The sequence below is a fragment of the Felis catus genome, chromosome X (assembly GCF_018350175.1).
Source record: "Felis catus isolate Fca126 chromosome X, F.catus_Fca126_mat1.0, whole genome shotgun sequence".
Classification (NCBI taxonomy): domain Eukaryota; kingdom Metazoa; phylum Chordata; class Mammalia; order Carnivora; family Felidae; genus Felis; species Felis catus.
The window spans coordinates 114,542,330-114,564,121 of record NC_058386.1 but is presented as its reverse complement, the minus strand read 5'-3'; the positions used below and the strand labels follow the sequence as shown (position 1 = coordinate 114,564,121).

At 46.5% G+C, this 21,792-nt stretch overlaps 1 protein-coding gene across 15 annotated transcripts in view; it reads left to right on the top strand.

Annotated features, from left to right (window-relative positions):
- Positions 1-21,792, top strand: part of ATP11C (ATPase phospholipid transporting 11C) — a 172,596-nt gene that overhangs the window by 131,466 nt on the left and 19,338 nt on the right. For all 15 annotated transcript variants that reach the window (XM_023249318.2, XM_023249320.2, XM_023249315.2 and 12 more), the window contains 5 exons: positions 2,014-2,116; positions 3,317-3,462; positions 10,989-11,048; positions 18,206-18,333; positions 21,489-21,624. In XM_023249318.2, the coding sequence (XP_023105086.2) occupies positions 2,014-2,116; positions 3,317-3,462; positions 10,989-11,048; positions 18,206-18,333; positions 21,489-21,624 (573 nt within the window). The remainder of the gene's footprint in view (positions 1-2,013; positions 2,117-3,316; positions 3,463-10,988; positions 11,049-18,205; positions 18,334-21,488; positions 21,625-21,792) is intronic.

The window sequence follows — 21,792 nt, the reverse complement described above, 5'->3', positions numbered from 1 at the left end:
ATTGAAGGCAAGTTCTTAATCCAGGTGACCCGGGGCACAGTAAAAAAACACCACGTTTATCTGTCTAAATCTTTCGTGATTTGATTGTCCATGGCTATATATCTTTTTATCGGTCCACAAGGACGGACCCTTAATCTTCTTAATCTATTTTTATGCAGACGCTGTCACCCTTGATAATGTTATTGCTTTCCCTAGACCTTTCCTGGCTGCAGTTTTTCTTCCTTGAGGTGCTAATCATTACTGCACATCTGTCCCCGGTGCAATTAGGTAACCAGTATTGTAGCCCATCGAAATCAAATTTAGGGGGCGCCTGAGTGGCTCAGTCGGTTAAGTGTCCGACTTGGGCTCAGGTCACGGTCTCCCGGTTTGTGAGTTCACGCCTCGCATCGACAGCGCAGAGAGCCCGCTCCGGGTCCTGTCTCCCACTCTCTCTCTGCCCTTCTCCTGCTCGTGCGTGCTCGCTCTCTCTCTCAAAAATCAGTAAGTAAACATTTAAAAGAAGAGAACGTTGGACTTTACTAAGAAAAAGCACAAATTTAGTTTGGGTTCTTTAATTTCGTCTTTGACTTATTTACAGATGATTCCTCAGAGTCTTCTAAAACACTTTAAAGAGAACCGAGCTGATGGGCGGGAGTAGGAGAAAGACGGCATTTCACCATTTCACGATAACATTTGTGTGTTAAATGGAATCGGATGTGGGTTTTTGTACGCCATTTCGCACAACCGAAACCTGACTGAATTTTGTTTAAAGAAAAGACTGGGGCGGCTTAACCGTGTGTAAATTATTTTTAATGGCTTATGTCACAAATGGGTTTTATTTATGTTAACTGCTAAAAGCAATTCCGAGGACAATTTTTGCAAGGCATTAGTTAGCTACTTCATTATGTAAGCTTTTTAAAAGCTGCCAGATTCTGGGGGCTTGGGGGGGGGGTGACACATAAAGCAGTCATTGTCTCAAACCCAGGGTGGGAGGGTAACTGCTTACCCGATATACTCCTACGAGTCATTCCACCGGGGCAAGATGACTTTTATTTTCTGCCCACCCTGAACACAGCAGTGAGTGGCCCTGCGTCATTGACACATCTTTTTTGTTTTTAGTTTTTTTTTTTTATGTTTTCATTTATTTTTGAGACAGAGAGAGACAGAGCATGAGCAGGGGAGGGGCAGAGAGAGAGGGAGACACAGAATCGGAGGCAGGCTCCAGGCTGAGCCATCAGCACAGAGCCCGACGCGGGGCTCGAACTCAGGGACCGTGAGATCGTGACCTGAGCTGAAGTCGGATGCTTAACCGACTGCGCCACCCAGGCGCCCCGTCATTGACACATCTTGAAGAGACACTCAGGGAACAGGGACAGGCTTCATAAACATATCTCAGGGAACTTTCTGCAAATCGCAGCCGTCTTGAAGCTGTCCCCATCTACAAATGCAGCTGCCTGTAGCAGAGATTCAGTCATACCGGGCACTGGGAGGTCTAGTGAAGTTTAGTTGGCCGCTGGATGGGTGTAAGAACTTAACATGAGGTAAGTCCCCGGGGATATGGGAATGCGCCGAAGGAAGTGGTTGTGTCCGCGGGGAGGAGAGATGGAGAGCTTCTAGAAGCGTTGTTCTCTCACTACCCACTCTTATTCCGGTAGCCCTGTGCGTGTTACCCCAAACCAGCTTTCTGGGTAACTCTGACTCTCACACTCAACACCTCATCTGAAAGGATGTGTGGGAAGCAGTGACAAAACAGGGACACGTTGGCCTCTCCTGTAGGTAGGGGGCAAGGTTTTCTGACACCTAATGCGCGCACGGAACCTTTAGAACCAGGTGGACCCTGGTGTTACGGGGGGGAAGGCTGTGTTCTTTTGCCTCTGAGAATTGAAGCCTATTGTACGTCTATGCATTGACTCCCTGTCTGCTTGTTTCCAAGGCCTCCACTTACAGGTGTGAAGAAGGCATCTACCCCCAGTGTGGTATGGCCTCACGTTCTGCTCTGACCTTTTCTTTACCTCTTTCGCACTTAATGTCCAGATTGTCAGAATGGTGAAGAATTTGAAGGGCAGCCCGATAACACTGTCGATAGGCGACGGTGCCAACGATGTTAGTATGATCTTGGAATCCCACGTGGGAATAGGTAAGAAGCCCGTAACGAGATGGCATCCGTAAGGTATCCGCAGCGCCCGCAGGTAGATGGTCTCACGTTCTAGAGAGAACGTTTTGGTTGCCCGTCTTGGATTTTAACTTGGGAATGATAATCACCAGTTGAATGAAGGTCCTCGCCTAAGCATGTCCACCCCAAAGCCCTACCCCGGGTGGGAACGCGGCAGCGTAAAGTTAGAGGACATCTTTGTATCGGCCAAGTAGGCGGAATTTCCCCAACCCGCGGGCGGTACAGTCGACCCTTCAGCGCTCCCTTTGACGGCATGCATGAAAGTTTAGTGATTCTCCGCCCCTGGCCACATCGCCTGCTTATGTTGCTGCACTGTATCTTCTGAGATTCTTAACCGGGTGGGACTAAGAGATGCTCATTGGTTGGCTGCTTTTCCACGCGGCAGTATTTACGGGCGCTTTGGGCCGTGGCGTTGAATTTATTTGTTGGCACGCAGGGCAGGGCTTTTTCTCCTGCCCGCACCGTTGTTCTCCAGGCCAGGCTGCCGATAGGCAGCAAGCCTCATAGCCCGGCAGGTTTTGGGGGGAGGGGGTTAAGAGAAGAAATCATCGAATTAAGTATCTTGGCGATTATAGTCACCGCAGTTTGCCCTCCCAAACGCTTCCCATTCGGAAGGCACCCTTTTCGGAGCCACTCTGTTTTACTCGTTGGTTATTCAGTGTGGACATGGCCTAAAGCTGCTTGAGCTCGATACTCCGTACTCGAGAGTTTCATTCAGCGAGAGGACTCCACCGTCCCGCTGGAGCTCTTCAGTTGCGAGCTCCTAGACCACAAAGCCCAGGGCGCTCGTTGGTTCGCTACAGCCCCTTATCTAGTGGCATGGCCATTTAAGCACTTCCTAAGTGCCTCTCAAATCATTTTCAGATTGAATTTTCTCCTCAGGATAATTTTTGCCCGGTAATGATTACAGCAGCGATTCGGGTTCGTTGTTTTATATTGTGTTATAGTTAGGTGCTTACCAATTAAACTTCATTTTACTTTGTATTGGTCAGTCTCACTGTTACAGCTCCGTTTGGTTAAAAAAAACCCAAAGCTAAACGATACAAGTGAGCTATGTCATGTTAACAAGTTAAAAGTGTGCAGATAACAAATTAGGGGGCTGCCTATTTTATAAAATATTCATGCCATGGAGATTTTTCTTGTGCGTTTTGTTTTGTTTTTTAGGTATTAAAGGCAAAGAAGGTCGCCAAGCAGCCAGGAATAGCGATTATGCCGTTCCGAAGTTTAAACATTTAAAGAAATTGCTACTGGCTCACGGACATCTATATTACGTGAGAATAGCACACCTTGTACAGTATTTCTTCTACAAGGTATGTATTAAAGTATTTCCAATTTGACGTATCACCGTTTAGCCCGGCATCGTCTTAGGGTTTTCCTCCACTTTACACATTTCTTCTGCTGTCCTAGCACTGAGATGTGTGGCCTACAAAACATACGTGATCTAATGAACCGGCAACTACGAATTCCTTTCCATGCAAGAGTTTGGGGATGAAATGTTTAAGTCCGCCTTCTCGAAGTATAGTTTAACTACCACAACATGTACCCAGGAAAAGCTTCCAGTTCCGTTTTGACAGATGTTTACAACCCCATAGCCACCACCCCAGGAAGTTCCCCTGTGCTCCTTCCCGGTCAGTCTGCTCCACCGTGCACCAGTTACTAATCTGATTTATATTACTGTACGGTGTATAATGATGCTTACAACCTGTATAAATTTAGAGACCGCTTCTGCGGTTCTGCACGTGAGATTTGCCTGTTTTAGAAGAACTTCCTGTGAATAAAATCACACCTGCTCGTTCATGCCTGTTCCGCTTAGCGTAGCGTTTTTGAGGTTCACCCATGTGTCCCGTATCAATGGTTGGTTCCCCTTTTATCCTCAACGGTATTCTGAACTGCTGTCGTTAGTAGCAGAGCCCTCTTTTCGGGTGAGATTGTACAGGCAAAGCAGACAGAAGCCGAATTGCACTCACTGAAGGATGCCGGGGCCGCGGCCTCGGGCCACCTCCTTGTCTTGCACAGAGATTTCCTCAGAGCGCAATTTGGAGCGCATGAGTATAGCTCAAGCCACTGGTCGTATGCGTAATGAACTTGGCATGCATGAAGGTGAAGTAACGTCTAAAGTATGAAAATCCTCGTCAGCGGACTTGGGCCGGAACTTGATCTCTTGTCCTGTGTTCTGTTCGGTATAGCTTTTCAGGGTTTTTGTTTTTTCACTTCCCACCTTGAAATAATTTCAGACTTTCCGAAAGTTGCAGAGTTACTGTTAACGCCTTGGATAACACACGACATAGGTTTGAAGATCCATAGTTATCACACCTCCGTAGTCTTCTTTAGTCTGGAGTATGTCCTGTCTTCTTTGTCTTCACGATCTCAGCATACTTGAAGAGTCCTGGCTGCTTTGTGGAATGCCCCTCAATTTGGGTTTCTCTAATGTTTGCTTATCATTAGATTCGGGTTACGTTTTGTTAGCACCAGTCCCCCGGAAGCAGTTTCTAACCTGCTCAGTGCATCATATCATGATGGAGGCACATGTTGTCTGTATGTCTCACTCATGACCATGTTCACTTTGACAGCTTAATTCAGATGGCGGTTTGGGAGTCTAAAGACCCTTCGACATCGGTCTGTGTAATTTCCTTGGAAAAGAGCATTCAGCCACTAAAACAGATACTTTATTTTGTGAGTGAAAAATCCATGACTATGGTTCTTTATTCTGTTACTTAGATTGTCACAGATGTAGCCTATGTCCTTTCCACGTGTCCCCATCGTTTTTCATTTGTATTTGATTGGGATAAGAATGCTTAGCATGAGCAACTCCCCATTCCCTTCTCTGCCCCACCCCCAACCTTCTTCGAAGACCTACTTCCTGGTCCGCATGATATTCTAGGCGCATCTTACTTTTTTTCTTTTAATTTTTTTTAACATTTATTATTAAGAGACAGAGAGACACAGAGCGTGAGCAGGAGAGGGGTAGAGAGAGGGGGAGACACAGAATCCGAAGCAGGCTCCAGGCTCCGAGCTGTCAGCACAGAGCCCCACGCAGGGCACGAACTCACAAACTGCGAGATGGTGACCTGAGCCGGAGTTGGTCACTTAACCAACTGAGCCAGCCAGGCGCCCCTCTAAGGTGCATCTTACATTTTTCGTGCTCCAGTCCTGGATTCAGACATTCTCCAAGGAACACTGGTTCCTTTTATTCGAAAATGGCATTTAGGGGGCACCTGGGTGGCTCATTCGGTTAAGTGTCCGACTCTCGATTTTTGGATCCGGTCATGATCTCAGTTCGCAGGATCAAGCCCCACATCGTCGGGCTCTGCACTCACAGCATGGAGCCCGCTTGGGCTTCTTTCTCTCCCTCTCTCTCTCTCTCTCTCTCTCTCTGCCCCTCCCCCACTCACACGTGTGCTCTCTCTCCCTCTCAAAATAGATAAATAAACTTTAAAAAAAAAAAGATGGCGTTTAGAAATCAAGATCTGTGTGCTAATTATGCTCATCGCTGCTGCTGCAGTTGGTTCTGGACCTTCTCGGTGGCCAGAGCTAGGACGTGTGTGCACACGTACCCGCAGGTCTGTATCTGCATAGAGATGCGTGTGTACATACACGCAACTAGGTCGGGCTGGAACCCAGAATGTGAACTCAGGCTCTCCTCACCCTTGGATCGCAGCCAACACCACGAGGTTTCCTTCTGCCCTTCCCCTTTCCTTGTCTAGGGCCTCCTTTCTCCAGTGGTGAGAACCCCACTTCTCCTGATGCTCAGTGCGTCCACTGATTTGCTCAGTCCTACGACACTCCTAAAGTCGTTTCAGAATTGCTATGTCCTACCCCCGTGAGCAACCAAACTTAACTAACTTGAGTGATATATTTGTATGTACCTGTTTTTGTCTTTAGCCTTGGAGTGTATAGTCAAAATACTGTTTCCAGAGTTCCTTTTTTTCCTTTTCCACCATTTCAGCGTGGTTATATTGTTTATTTGTAATAGCGTGATGTTACATTTTTACTTGCGTGCCATTTGGTCCTTCCTCTCTAATCTTGATTGATTTTAATTATTTTTTGAGTATGTAAAACATTGGCATCATTCTCAGGACAGGGTTCTCTGAGAATGTTGCTTACTGAATTAATTCTCTAACCAAAAGGAGAATTCCGCAATGGTGACTTTTCTCAAATCCCTCATATATAGCTCTTTTTCCAAAATGAAGCTTTTGAAGTCACCTGTAATGATAATCATAGGCACAGAGAGAACCAATGGTAACATGTTATGTGACTTATTCTCTTGTCTGTGTAAATTATTGTGTGTCTATATTGTTTTTGGTGTTTTGTTTTGTTGGGTTTTTTTTGTTTTTTTTTTTTTTTTTCAAGTAAGCTCTACACCCAACCTGGGATGAGAACTCAGGACCCTGAGACCAAGGGTCAGACGCTGCACAAACTGAGCCAGCCAGGCGCCCCTATATTGTTTTTATACACTACTGGGTTTTGTTTTGTTTTGTTTTTTTAAGTTTATTTATTTATTTTGAGAGAGAGAGAAACAGACGTGGGAGGGGCGGGGGGGGCAGCGGGGAGAGAGAGGGAATCCCAAGCAGGCTCCATGCTGTCAGTGCAGAGCCTGATGCGAGGCTCGAACTCCCGAACTGTGAGATATGACCTGAGCCAAAACCAAGAGTTGGACGCCTAACTGACTGAGCCACCCAGGTGCCCCTAATTCCAGAACACTTTTAAGCCATTCATTCATTCATTTTTTTTTTTTTTTTTTTTTTTAGAGAGAGAGAGAGCATGTGAGTGGAGGAGAAGGGCAGAGGGAGACAGGAAGAGAGAATCTTTTTTTTTTTAATGTTAATTATTTTTGAGAGAGACCATGCGAGCAGGAGAGGGGCAGAGAGGGGGTGGGACAGAGCATCCTAAGCGGGCTCCACGCTGACAGTAGAGAGCCCAGGGCGGGGTTCAATGTCATGATTTCACAATCAGGAGATCATGACCTGAGCCAAAATCCAGAGTCGGTCGCTGACCCCTCTGAGCCACCCAGGTGCCCCTTTTTTCCTTAAGTTTGCTTATTTATTTATTTTAGTTGTCTCTACAGCCAATGTGGGGCTCAAACTCACAAGCCTGAAAGCAAGAGTCTTGTGCTTTCCCAACTGAGCCAGCCAAGCATCCCTAGTTCTAGAACATTTCCATCACCCCAATAAAAGCCCCCTACCTGCTAGCAGTCAGTCCCAAAACATTGTTTTGTGCTTTGCCCTTTTCACTTCGTATGTTGTGAACGATTTTCTCACCCAGTTAAAATATTCACCTAAAATACGACCATGGTGCAGGATCCTAGACCCCCGTGATTGGACACTGAGGTCATTTCCCCAGCAATACTCTGGGTTTTCTTTTATCACCAAGCATTAGAGTTCATCTTAGACCGAGCCTGCCCATCCATTTCTGTCTACCAGGGAAAAGAATTTACCAAAGTTCTTTTGTTTTTTTAAGTTTATTTATTTTGAGAGAGGGAGAGCACACGAGTGAGGGAGGGGGAGAGAGAGAGAATCCTAGGGAGGCTCCGCACCACAGCACGGAGCCCAACACAGGGCTCTAACCCACAAACTGGGGTGTGGCGCCCCACCAGAATCCTTAATCAGATTCTGGTTTATAGGTATATTACCAAGTTCATGTGCAAGTTAATGACTCAAACCATTACGGTGTTTGGATTTCATGCGCTGTTTTTCGCAGGAGGGAAAGCATAGCAACTGCTTTCGTGTGTTGGTTTTTGGTGAGAAATCCCAGGTCGTACTAGCCTTGTGTTTTCTCAAAGATACACTTAACTGTGAGGGGCACCTGGCTGGCTCAGTTAGTACAGCGTGTGACTCTTGATCTCAGGGTTGTGAGTTCAAGACACGGTGCCTTCTTAAAAAAAATTGTAAAAGAAATACATCAGTGTGAACCCAGGTTTACAGATTTGCTAAGGCCGTGCCATCCAGTGTCAGCAGGTGTCCAGGCCGAACAGATGATGGTGATAGTGATGATTAAACCAATACACGTAAGGTACTTTGCTGATTGACAAAAGCCCTTTATTTTCTTAGTCCTCACGAATTTCCTGTGAGCAATTAGTATTATTTGTTTTCTTTTTTTTTTTTAATTTTTTTTAACGTTTATTTACTTTGGGAGACAGAGCACAAGCAGGGGAGGGGCAGAGAGAGAGGGAGACACAGAATCCGAAGCAGGCTCCAGCCTCTGAGCTGTCAGCACAGAGCCCGACACGGGACTCGAACTCACAAACCGTGAAATCAGGACCTGAGCCGAAGTCAGATGCTTAACCGACTGAGCCACCCAGGCGCCCCTCAATTAGTATTATTTCTATTTAAAATACGTGCAGGGGCGCCTGGATGCTTCAGTCGGCTCAGGTCATGATCTCACAGTTCGTGAGCTCGAGCCCCACGCTGGGCTCTGCCCTGCTTGGGATTCTTCTCCTCCTTTCCCTCTGCCCCTCCAGCCTGCTCGTGCGCTTACACGCACACGCGCTCTCTCAAAATACATAAACATTTAAAACATAAAATAAAATATATGGAAAGCAGGGCCCAGAGTTTACGTAACTTGCCTTTCTCTCCCCAGCTCAGAAGTGACAGAGCTAGATTTCCACAATAGGTTTATTTACTCTCAGTCCAGGACTATTTGTACATCACGCTCCGGGACGGGTGGTCATTCTCTGTCACTTTCGCCTAGTAGGAGAGCCCATGAAGATTTGCCGTTCCCATCTGCCTGGCCTTCTCCCATTCCTGGGGCTTGGTTTGCGTCTTTAAGACTTTGGCCTGCAATTCGAGCACCTGCCACCAGATGGAAGGAATGCTCTGTTAAGGAAGACAGAGCAGGCATTAAAATGGCTGTTTGTGGGGGTGCCCGGGTGGCTCAGTCGGTTGAGCGTCCGACTTGGGCTCAGGTCACGATCTCGTGGTTTGTGAGTTCGAGCCCCGCGTCGGGCTCTGTGCTGACAGCTCGGAGCCTGGAGCCTGCTTCACATTCTGTGTCTTCCTGTCTCTGGGCTCCTCCCCTGCTCATGCTCTCTGTGTGTCTCTCAATAATAAATAAACGTTAAAAAAAAAAAAAATTTAAATGGCTGTTTGTGGTCAGTCATTAACTTATCCCTGTTCCCAGTTTAGGGGATTATTTGTATAGATAATGCCCCCATTATCTTAGTGACTGACTTAGCAGGATTTCTTTTTTACTGCTGCCTTTTGTCCCAAGACGATTTGTCATACCTTCGGCCCTCTTTGGCTGAGCTGAAAAGCCTTCGTTCCTCTCACCTTGCTCTCGCATCTTCAAATAACTGCCCCTCTCCTGGAGTGCCTCGGGGACGGGTGTTCCTGCCTTCTGTTCCTCTGTTCAATCCACCCTGCATAATTCAGCCAAATTAATGTTTGGGAAATGCCACTTTTTAACTTGTCCTCCAGAAATTTCACTCTCCATTATCTAAGGATTCGTCTGGGGTTAAGGCGCACCACATTCTGACCCTGTCTTATCTTCTGTGCTTAAAATACATACACCTTGCCTTGGTTCCTGCTGTCGGTGTATCCTATCCATCTTTAACACCTCCTTCAAATTCTAATTTCTTTATTCATTGCGTCAACAGATGTGTTTGGATGTGTTACCACGTGTCAAGCACTGTTTTAGGACCTAAGGATTCATAGTGGAATAAGGCAGGCAAAGTCTCTGTTCTCGTGGGACTTAAATTCTAGAGGGAGAGTCACGTCCCCTTCCCGCAAAGCAGCCCCCTAATCCCCCCCCTCCCCGAGTACTCCCTTCTTCAATCTCAGAACACTTTGTTTTTTATTTTAAAGTATGATATCGCATTCTACCCAAACTGATGCATACATGTGAGCGTTGCTGTCCCGCGAGGTGCCTTTGGGAGCTGTGACGCTCTGATGCCATAGGACTTGTTCAGTACACGTAGAGCACTTTTCTTTAGGAACACCATCCAGAGCCTGCAGTATATTCACCTAAATATCCTCAGCTGTGGCAGATGCTCACCCTTTGAGGATGCATGGGAGTTTTCAAAACAGCCTCGCGTCTCCTGGCCGGGTAAATTAGCTAAGTGACGGTGTGTGACACAGGGAAGGAGACTGGTTTTCTGACAGCTCAAAACCGGGCTCTTGAAGGAGCTACCTAAAGAGGAATCCAGAAGCATCAGAAGAAGTGACAGCAGCCCTGAAGTAAGGTCACATCCTACCTTGAAGGATAGCGCTCATTTGAAAATACCAGTTCTGGTCATTTGCCGGAAGACATTAATTGCAGTATCTATAGTCCTGCCTGGTGGCGTTTACCGCCTGATGAATTCTCAGCTTGCATTTTTGCTTGTTTGTTTTTCCTCTTCTCCCAATTAAACGATACGTCCCTTAGGAGTGAGAAGTTTGGTTCTGTTTTTCGTATCCCCCACCATACGATCTTTGCACATAATCGGTGATCGGTAATAATATGTTGATTGTTTGATGAGACAGAAATACAGGTAGTAAAGCATTAGTTGATATTGTTAGTGTCAGTATCCACTGTAACAATATCCTGGCTGTTTACGATTTTGCAAATCAAGTTCACGTGTAGGGGGTAGTACAGGGGGTAGTACCGTTCGGTGTTTTTATTGTATGCAAGAGGGTCTGCTAAAGTGAGATACTCTTTCTGCTTGTAAAGCTAACCTTGGTATTAATGTAAATGAAATCGTTTGCCTTTGATTTGTTTGCTTAAACCTCTAATGGAGATTGATTGTGTTACGATATTAGAAGGACTTAGGACTGACTCTAGACTATTTGGAGTACAGTATCCTGTGTTAGTTTAGAAAGTTCGGGAGGTGAAAACATTAACCCTTGTTTCCATTTCTTTCCAGAACCTTTGTTTCATTTTGCCACAATTTTTGTACCAGTTCTTCTGTGGATTCTCACAACAGGTTTGTTTCCCTAGTTATTTGTTATGATGTAGTTGACATTGGCTATTAATAAATTACCTTTTTATGTATTGGACTGTAGAGAGGTATGTTCAAAGTCAAATGATTTTTTTAATTTTTTTTCTTCTTTGATTCAACCGTTGATCTTCTTGGCCTGGCTTTTGACAATAGCAAACGTTTATATCTTTGCTTTAGTGATGTTCTTATTATTAACTATCTTTTTGAAAGTTATTTGGTATGTCCTGTTGGAGTTGAGATAACCTTAAGAGTTTTCCTTTTATTTTATTTTTTTTTAAGATTTTATTTGTAAGTCATCTCTATACCCCATGTGTGGCTCGAACTCACAACCCCAAGATGAAGAGTCACATGCTTTTCTAACTGAGCCAGCCAAGCGCCCCGAGAGTATTTCTTTTAATCAGTATAAACCATGTTTTCCAATAATCCTAAAATAGTATAGTTTAATACTTTATCGAACAAAACCTCACCCCTTTGCAGCCTCTCAGATTGATTTTCTAGAAAAATGATCCTTAAACTGGCCAAGAAGCTGTGATCCCTGGATAAAGCCTTGGATGGCTTGAGCGTCTCTACATTTTTTGCCCTTTGTTCTTTGCCGAACGTCTGTTACATAAAGAATATGCTCTGTGTTATTTTGACCCGTAAGCGGCAGGATGGGCATGCACATTTGTAGTTTTAACCACCAAAATGGATTTTGTGTTGCTTCTCGTGGAAGTATAGCCAAACACAGGAGCTGTAATACTCACTGAGAAATTTTGTGGTTAATCTATAAGCAATTCCATGATTTGGCCAAGTTGAGCTGCTCCTGACATCACCACAGGTATTAGAGGACCAAGTTTCTAAATCTCAAGGCATGCTTCATTCCTCCTGGTAGGAAGCAATGTGGTTTTGGTTTGGGTTTTTTGTTTGTTTGTTTTTAATTTCTTGGCGGTATTTTTAATTTTTTTTAATGCTTATTTTATTTTTGGGAGAGAGACAGAGCGTGAGCAGGGGAGGGGCAGAGAGAGAGAGGGAGACACAGAATCCGAAACAGACTCCGGACTCCGAGCCGTCAGCACAGAGCCCGACGTGGGGCTCGAACTCACGGACCGTGACCTGAGCCGAAGTCGGATGCTTAACCGACCGAGCCACCCAGGCACCGGGGCAGTATTTTTAAAATAGTGTATCCTTCTGAATAGGAAGTGACCACTCTCTTTCCCTAGAACTTGCCTCCTGTTCGTTAGGTGACCTGTCTCTTGCATCAGCCTTCTTGTATCCAAGACTAACAGTATTAGTTACAGTCTTCTAAATTTCTGATGAAGCTGCTTTGTCTGAACATTCAGATCACTGCTGACCACATGTTTCTAATCCCTCGCGTCCTTGGATGAACGCAAGTGTTAAAAAGACATTTCAGATTTTGTAGCAAAGCCCTAAAGGGAAATTGGCTTAACCTGGTTAAAACGCTGTTGTTAATTTTTCAAACTCAAAGGGTGTTGCTTTGCCGTCCTTTGTTATCTCATGTACAAGTTGTGTGAAGGAAGGACTTCTTCCTTCTAAAGCCAGCTGAGATTCGGACCCTGGTCTGTCCGGAGTCTGCTTAGGTGACCTTAGCTCTTCAGCTCTCCATGGGAGGTGGCGTTTGGTTTTCTCAGTTGCTCAGATGGTAGGTTCGTTCGCTTGACGAATATCTCTTGAGTGTCTCCTGTGTGCCAGGCTGAGTGCTGGCGATATAACAGTGATCAAAACCAAGTCTTACCCCAGCAGAGCCTGCAGTATAGCGTTAGGGGACAGACTAAAGCCATCCAAGTATGTCAGGTACTGATAAAGACCCTGAAGGAAAAAGTAAAGCATTATGAATGGGCAGAGGATGACTGCAGAAGTCTGCTATTTCAGAGAAGATGATCTGGAAAGTTCTCTCTGAGGTGACATTTGGGTGGAGAGCTGAAGGAGCGGAGGGAGGGAGCTAGCAGACGTTTTAGAGAAAAAGTGGATCGGGTCAAAAGATCTCTCCAAGGCGGCGGCCTGTTTGCGGTATCTTTATTTTTTACTTTGACCTTGTGCTAGTGCTGGATGTAGCAACCGTTATTGCAAATGTGGTTGTTGTTTTTTTGGTTTTAAGTTTGTTTGTTTGTTTGTTTAGAGAGAAATAGAACTAGCAGGGAAGGCAGAGGGAGGGTGGGGGGGACAGAGGATCCAAGGCCAGCTCTGGATCACAGAGCCAGCACAGAGCCCGAGGCGGGGCTTGAACTCACACACTGTGAGGTCATGACCTGGGCCAAAACCAGGAGTCAGAAGCTTAACCGACTGTGCTGCCCAGGCGCCCTAATCGTACTTAGGTTTGGAGTGCCTACAGGTAGTAAGCCTTTTCCAACTCGGGTCCACATCCCATGTTCTCCACGACCCTAGAACTTGGAGAGCAGGATTATAGAGAATGTAGAAATGGGACCAGGATTCAGATTCTTCAAGCAAAAAGCAACCCTTTCTTTTTTCTTAGCGTTTGTTTATTTTTGAGAGAGAGAAAGCACGTGCATGAAAGCAAAGGAGAGGCGGAGAGGGAGAGAGAGAATCCCAACCAGGCTCTGCACTGACGGCAGAGAGCCAGATGTGGGGCTCCAACTCAGGAACCGCAAGATCGTGACCTGAGCCAAAGTCCGACACTTAACCGACCGAGCCACCCACGCGCCCCAACAAGCAGCTCTTTTCTTTAGCAAAGATAATACTGGTCTTTTTCCTTTGTGAAAAGAAAACATTTATAAGAGGTTTAATAAGAAAGTATTATCAACTAAACCTGTTGGGTTTTTTGAGGGCATTCTGTCTCCTAATTATCCATCTAAGAATTACCGTTATCTCTCAGGTAACATCGAAGTATCGTAGTGGAACAAAAAGAGATTGATGCTTCTTTTGTTTGAGTGAAATTCAAGACCAAATTGCATACCAGGCCATCTTCCTGTTTGTTTGTTATCGTTGTTTTTAGTTTCCTCATTAGTGAAAATGGGGTGGTTTCCGATGAAAACATGGTATTGTGTCCCAACAAACTAATCCTCTCCCTTGAGAATTAAAAGGAACAAAACACCTATTTGGAGGTACTTTTTAATTCGTTAGATAATTTTTGCTGTGTGGAAACCTTCGTGTGTTCTGTGTAGGAGCCGTATTTTTAATGTCGTTGAGAACGTTGCATGCGTTTTCTTGCTTGGTCTCTACTGCGGGCCAGAGTTCAGGTCCCTTCCCCTGGGCTCCCTTAGTTCCTTGCACACTCACCACTCTGCCTCCCCCTCTAGAACTTGAGCTCCTTGGCAGGGAAGGCATGACTCTTCTCTATCCTCAGTACTTGTCACTTAGTAAGCACTCAGCAAGTGTTTTTGAAGTCAACTAATAAACGAACTAACGTTCTAGTCAAGTTGTTCCCAACCCTTTTGAATCAGCCGCCCCTATTGTGACAGTAATTGTATCTTTAGTAGCCGTTGATTGAAAAATGCCTAATTCTGTTCATTTGTGTCACTAACATTTAAATGCATTTTATTAATCACAAAACATTTATATGTGGGGACATACATATGAATATAGGATCTCATTCGGGCCACATTTAATGGTTATATGACAACATTTAGTACTTTGTAGAAACCTGTGGAACTCAATATAGTAAAGCGAGGGTCATAGCATACCTTAATTTTCTTTCCATTAAAAAAAAAGATTGGGGCGCCTGGGTGGCGCAGTCGGTTAAGCGTCCGACTTCAGCCAGGTCACGATCTCGCGGTCCGTGAGTTCGAGCCCCGCGTCAGGCTCTGGGCTGATGGCTCAGAGCCTGGAGCCTGTTTCCGATTCTGTGTCTCCCTCTCTCTCTGCCCCTCCCCCGTTCATGCTCTGTCTTTCTCTGTCCCAAAAATAAATAAACGTTGAAAAAAAAAAATTAAGAAAAAAAAAAAGATCCACGGTGTCAGATCAGTCCTTTATATATATGTGTGTTGTAACTTCCAATCTCTCCTGCTTCGTTCATTTAATATTTATTGAATGTTTTCTGTACGCCAAGTTCTGTTCTAGGGGCTCTGTATTGTCAAGACCACCAGGAACACCCCTGTAGTTGATCATATTAGGTTTAGTACTCCATGCCGAAGGAAGAGTGTGCACCGTGAAGAATGGTGGGGCCTCTCAGGAAGAGAATATTAGAAAAGGCTTAGAAGATTGGGGTTGGTGCATCCGGCTGGCTCAGTAGAGCGCGTGCCTCTTGATCTTGAGGTCATGAGTTCGAGCCCCATGCCGGTTGCAGAGATTACTTAAAATCTTATGGGGGGGGGGGCGGTTGGGTTTGAATTAGGTCATTGGGGAAGGGTGTGGGTGAGGAGGCTTGCTCTAGGTTGGGTGCTGTCACTAAGTGGGGGTAATTTTGTGACTAAGCATTTCAGTAAATCTTACCCAGGAGGTTAACTTTGTCATTTGGACAGTATTCCTATTCTGTGCTCAGTGTGACTACGGAGAGGTCGTGTTCTTGTCTTGAGCCATGGTGGTCGCAGAATAGCGAAATGCTGAGTCACCAAAGTACCCCCACACTAGAATTTAAGCTCTATGTGGGCAGGGATTTTTATTTACTTTATTGTCAGCTATAGCCTGAGAAAAGCCGGCAGCCTTGTCTGGTGCCGCTGTTCTGGGAAGTTATTCATGCTCCTGGCACTACTCTGCGACCTGGCAGAATAGCCTTGTCTGGTGTTGTTGTTGTTGTTGTTGTTGTTGTTGTTGTTGTTGTTCCGGTGTTGTTGTTGTCCTGGCACTCGAGCTTCTGGATGGCAGGGGGCTGCCTAGTGTGATGACAGAGACAATAAAACTAACAAATTTATAACATCGGCTAAAAGGCCATTAGTGCTATAGGAAAATAAAACACAGGATAAAGGGGGAAATGCATCCATGAGAAAGGGAATGGCAAGGGAAGTCCAGATCGGCCTCTCTGAGAAGGTGCCATTGGAGCTGATCTTTGTGAGTGAGGGAGTCATCCGGGAGGCTGTCGAAAGGAAAAGTGTTCCGGGCAGGTGCAACAGTTCAAAGGAAGTCCAGAGTCGGGAGAGTGCCTGACATGTTGGAGGTAGAGGGACGGAGGCATTATTGGTGGAGTGGAGTGAGCGAGAACTGGGAGAAATACGACACGCAGCCAGACAGGTAGAAGAAGCCAGAACAAGTGGGGACTGTATAGCCACCCCTTCGCAGGAACCCTTCCCCCCTCCCCTTTTTTTTAAACTCTCAGAGATCAAGGAATCCACTGGAGAGTCTGAACAAAACAATGACTTGATTTAACTTATTTTTTTAACAGAACTACTCAGGCCATTGTGTTGAGAATAGACGGTAGGTCAAAGGCAAAGCAGGGAGCCATTTAGGAAGCTTGCAGGGTGGTAACTGTGGAGGTGCTAAGACGTGATCTGGTTCTGAACGTATTTAAAGGCAGAGCCAGCAAACACTTCTTAGTTGATTCGATGTGGGCTGTGAAAAAGAGAAGAGTCGAGGATGAACCCGAGATTCTGGTTGTGATTAATACCCAAGGTTTAGTTGCCCTTTGCTGACATGAGGGAGACTTCAAGAGGGGCAGGTTTGAGGTGAGGGCAAGTCAGGAGTTCAGTTCAGGAGGTGTTCAGCGAATGGATGGTATTAAACCCACAGGGCTGATGGGATCACCTAGAGAGTGAGTATGAGGTTCCAAACAGTGAGTGCTGGAACACTCCCAACAGAGGGCTCGGGAAGAATAGGAGACAGAAAAAATGGCGGGGGTGCCTGGGTGGCTCCGTCGGTTAAGCGTCCGACTTCGGCTCAGGTCATGATCTCACGGTTCGTGTGTTTGAGCCCCGCGTCAGGCTCTGTGCTTACGACTCAGAGCCTGGAGCCTGCTTCCAATTCTGTGTCTCCCTCTCTCTCTCTGCCCCTCTCTCTGCCCCTCCCTAACTCGTGCTCTGTCTCTGTCGCGCGCATTCTCAAAAATGAATAAACATTAAAAAGAAGAAGAAATGGCTATGGAGGTAGGAGAATCACTGATTTCAAAATATTTCTTGAGCACCTAGGCGGATACTAGGGTTGCAGACATTATGGGGGCTACTCACTGAGGTAGAGAACATAAGAGAAAGCAGATTTAAGGGGAAAGTTAATGAGTCTGGTTTTAGACATTATGAGTTGCAGGTGCCTATGGACAGCCAGCACAAAGTTGGAAATTCTGGTCTGGAGCCTGGGAAAGTCATGCCTGTGTACACATATTTAGCTTTGTTTTTGCAAATACATTTAGAATCCATAGTAAATGGCCACATTCACTGTCATAAATATAGCCTGGAGAAGGTGATAGCGATCTTTGAAACCGTGTAAAAATGGGTGCCTGGGTGGCTCAGTCAGTTAAGCATCTGACTTCGGCTCAGGTCCTGATCTCGCGGTTCGTGAGTTCGAGCCCCGCATCGGGCTTGCTGCTGTCAGCGCAGGGCCTGCTTGGGATCCTTTGTCCTCCTCCCTCTCTCTGCCCCTCCCCCATTCGCACGCGTGCTCTCTCTCTCTCGAAAATAAATAAACATTCAAAAAATATATTTTTTTAAATAAAACCTTGTAAAACATTAACGACAGAACCACTGTGACACAGGCTGGCCACTGCCTATGCTTAGTTTCCTGAGGGGCTCCAGGCTTATACTTAATTGGCCTTTGACAACGACAAATCTTCTCAAAATCTATTCGTAAATATCTGTTAGAAATAGAGCTGATGGGGGAGCCTGGGTGACTCAGTCGGTTAAGCGTCCAACTTCAGCTCAGGTCATGATCTCACGGTCTGTGAGTTTGAGCCCCGCGTTGGGCTCTGTGCCGACAGCTCAGAGCCTGGGGCCTGCTTCGGATTCTGTGTCTCCCTCTCTCTGCCCCTCCCCTGCTCACGCTCTGTCTCTCTCTCCTTGAAAATAAACATTAAAAAAAACAAAAAGGGAGATAGAGCCGATAGCATGGAAACATCCTGAATAAGATCCTTTGAAAAGGGAGGGTATATGAATATGATCTAGCACAGCATGTTTCTTTTCTGTAGTTATCAGAGAGACCTTATTTATGAACTTCCTTTGCTATCACAAAAAAGAAAACGTGAAAGGATCCTCTCTTGTTTTCGCTTGTGATTTTTTTTTTCCCCCAAACACCTACATTTCTTTTTCTTCTGTCGTTTGTCCTTTCAGCCGCTGTACGATGCCGCTTACCTTACAATGTACAACATCTGCTTCACATCCTTGCCCATCCTGGCCTACAGCCTACTGGAACAGCACATCAACATTGACACCCTGGCCTCGGATCCCCGACTGTATATGTAAGTGGAACATAGAGTTAAAAACCACTTCAGGCCCTCAAAACCGTGGGTTTCCTTTCCTCTGCAGGTAGGAAGGACGCAGCGGCCCCCCTGGTACCGTTCAGCCGGGAGATAGATGGCCTGTGTCCTGGGTGTAGGTACCATCCCGGGATGCGTGTGAACCACTCAGTTTCATCTTCGGTAAAATACGGGTGACGGCAGCGTTTTTTGCGAGGAGTAAAGGAGGGACTGCATGTCAGACAAGTGCACACAGTGCCTGGCACACAGGAAGCTCTCGGGTGGATGGGAGCTATTAATCTGACTCTGACACCCTCCCCCACCATAGCTTCAGGCCTGTGCTGCGCGCTTTCATGCATTAAGAATGTTGAAAACCCGAAGGAAGCTGCTGAGTGAGTACAAATTATTTTCAGGGTTTCCGTGGAGTTTCAGTGAGGGAACTGCAGGAGAATAGCCCGGGAGTTACTGCGCGGTTTCCCGTAGAGGCTACACTTGCTCACACCCGCGTGAACGGGCTCCGTGCGTACCTGTGGCCCAGCGCAAAATGCCGCCCTCCCCCTCGCCTGCTGTCACGAGACCCCGACCTCAGCCTGTGACTGTCGGTGTAGATCGCTCCGATCCTTCCTTCGGAACCGCGCGGCACGTTCCAGGTTTCACCCTCGGGGATGTAGTGACTCGGGGCACTTCCCAAGCGCCGTGACCTGAAACGAGACGTAATGTGGCTAATTTCCGTGTGTTCAAGAGAAATTTCAATAGGAAACCGTAGGTCTGTAGAGGGAAGAGGGACAGTACATCGGCCGCCTCCCAGCATGGCAGGTGCTCAGGCCCGAGCTGCTGGGCGGCTGCTCCCCAAATCGCCATTCTCTCTCATTTTCTCGTGGTTGCCGGCGATCGTGTGGGGAGTTTCCAGCAGCCTCGGCGTTCATCTGAGTGCAGCTGGAAGGCCTCGCCTATCCCCCAGCATACCACGATGCCCCTGCCCTTCTTCCCACAGGGCGTAATGTAACTCCGGGAGACAGTCTAGGAAGACAGGATCCGCTCGGTGACACTCGCAGAAGCCTCACTGGCTGGCACTTGCCGGGCACACGCTGCGGGCATCTTTAGGAAGGTGCCTTCCCTGTGGCTCCCAGTTGCCTTGAGAATGTGACTTCTTGTCTGTGGCGAGAGCTTGTTTCTGAGAAGCAGCCCCCTCTGTCCTCCCGCAGTGTTTCTAGGCCAAACAGCAACACGTTGCTCTATGCACCCCCCGAATTTCACATTCCTTCGTACACCTCGAAATGCTAGCAGGGAAAAGGTGCACCCCCGCCATGTTTTCGGGAAGCCCCTCGGTGCTCTGTACCAAGCGGACAAGGATCAGTTGTGTTTCCATTATGAAGCTGTTCCTTATTCAAGACGGCCAGGTGACATTCTGGGTAGTATTGCAACAGGTGTGCTATTTGAGTGATTAGCTACCTTTTTTTTTTTTTTTTTTTTTTTTTTTTAAATTTTTTTTTCAGCATTTATTTATTTTTGGGACAGAGAGAGACAGAGCATGAACGGGGGAGGGGCAGAGAGAGAGGGAGACACAGAATCGGAAGCAGGCTCCAGGCTCCGAGCCGTCAGCCCAGAGCCCGACGCGGGGCTCGAACTCACGGACCGCGAGATCGTGACCTGGCTGAAGTCGGACGCCCAACCGACTGCGCCACCCAGGCGCCCCGATTAGCTACCTTTTTGATAAATGTGAAGAGCAGTTTGAAATAGAAGCCAGAAGAATTCCATGCATAAACCCATCCTCTTTCTGCAGCTCTGCTCCATGAGAATTAGTAGCCGTATCTGATGTTCTGACGTGCACTGAGAAGATTGTGTTGTTTTTAAAAATTTTTTTTTACATTTATTTATTTTTGAGAAACAAAGTGTGAGCGGGGGAGGGCAGAGAGAGAGGGAGACACAGAATCCGAAGCAGGCTCCGGGCTCCAAACTGTTAGCACAGAACCCGCCGCGGGGTTCGAACCCACGAACCGCAAGATCATGACCCGAGCCGAAGTCGGACGCTCAACCGACTGAGCCACCCAGGCGCCCCGAAGATTGTGTTATTTTAACAGATTTTAAGGTTTTGATCCACCTGCTGTTTATGAAACATCATTTGACTTGCGGCACCTGGGTGGCTCAGTCGGTTAAGCGTCCGACTCTTGATTTCAGCTCGGGTCGTGATCTCACGGACGTCACATCGAGTCTGTATCGGGCCTCGCGCTGGGCCCAGAGCCTTCTTGAGATCCTCTCTTGCTCTTCCCCTCCCTGCCCCCCCTTCAAAAAAAAAAAAAACAGAAAAACCTTATTTGACTCATTTGCAAAAAATATAAGGGACACACCAAGACCTAAAAAGTTTAAATTCCCAAGAGGAATGCTACTACACTAGTACTTTTAAACTTTACTGACATTGGAGTCGCCTGGGGTGCTTTAAAATTATCCTAATGCCCAGGTTACACCTCATGCCAGTGAAGCCAGAACGAGGGTGGGAGTGAGGCATCAGTGTTTTTAAAGATCCCCACGTGATTCCAAGGTGCATCACCGTTGGGGAACCATTACGATACTCCTTTTGAGGCTCATCTGTGAATGAGACTGACAAAAATACCTATCCCGCGTGGTTTTTATGTGGATAAAGATGGACAATGTAGGGGCACTTGGGTAGCTCGGTTGAGTGTCTGACTTCAACTCAGGTTCAATTCAGGTTGGTGAGTTCGAGCCCCGTGCCGGGCTTTGTGCTGACAGCGCAGAGTCTGTTTGGGTCTCCCTCTCCCGCTCCCACTCCCCTGCTCGTGCACGCGTGCTCTCTCGCTCAAAGATCAATAAACATCTTTTAAAAATGGACAATGTATGTAAAACTCTTAACCCAGCTTCCTGGCACGAAAGAAGTAGTCAGTAAACGGGAGCTAATTATTATTGGGGAGGTTGTTGTTGTCAGTGGCCAGAATTTTAACTTGGCACTCTGTTTACTCGCTGCCTTAGTCAGGAGGCGATTGCAGGGAGGTAGACCTGTGGCTCCGCATGGCCCTCCGGTCCTCCAGGGATAGCGCCCTGCATTACAACAGGGTCATCACACCTGTGTGCCTTTCGCTGTGGCCTTGAAGAGACAGCCTCCGGAGGTTCATTACCCTGTGCCTTTTCCCATTTGCCAACAGGAAAATCTCTGACAATGCCATGCTCCAGTTGGGGCCCTTCTTATATTGGACGTTTCTGGCTGCATTTGAAGGGACAGTGTTCTTCTTTGGGACCTACTTTCTCTTTCAGACTTCATCCCTGGAAGAAAATGCAAAGGTAAAAAAAAATATATACATTCCATCTGTTGGTATTGTAAGCATGGCTTATCTTTTGTCTATCGGCACTGGATTTCTCATACACGTAATCAATCTAGCTCTAATCATTTTGCCAACTTTTTCTTAAGGTGTAGTCTTTAGTTCCCACAACTTTTTTAGAACGATAGAA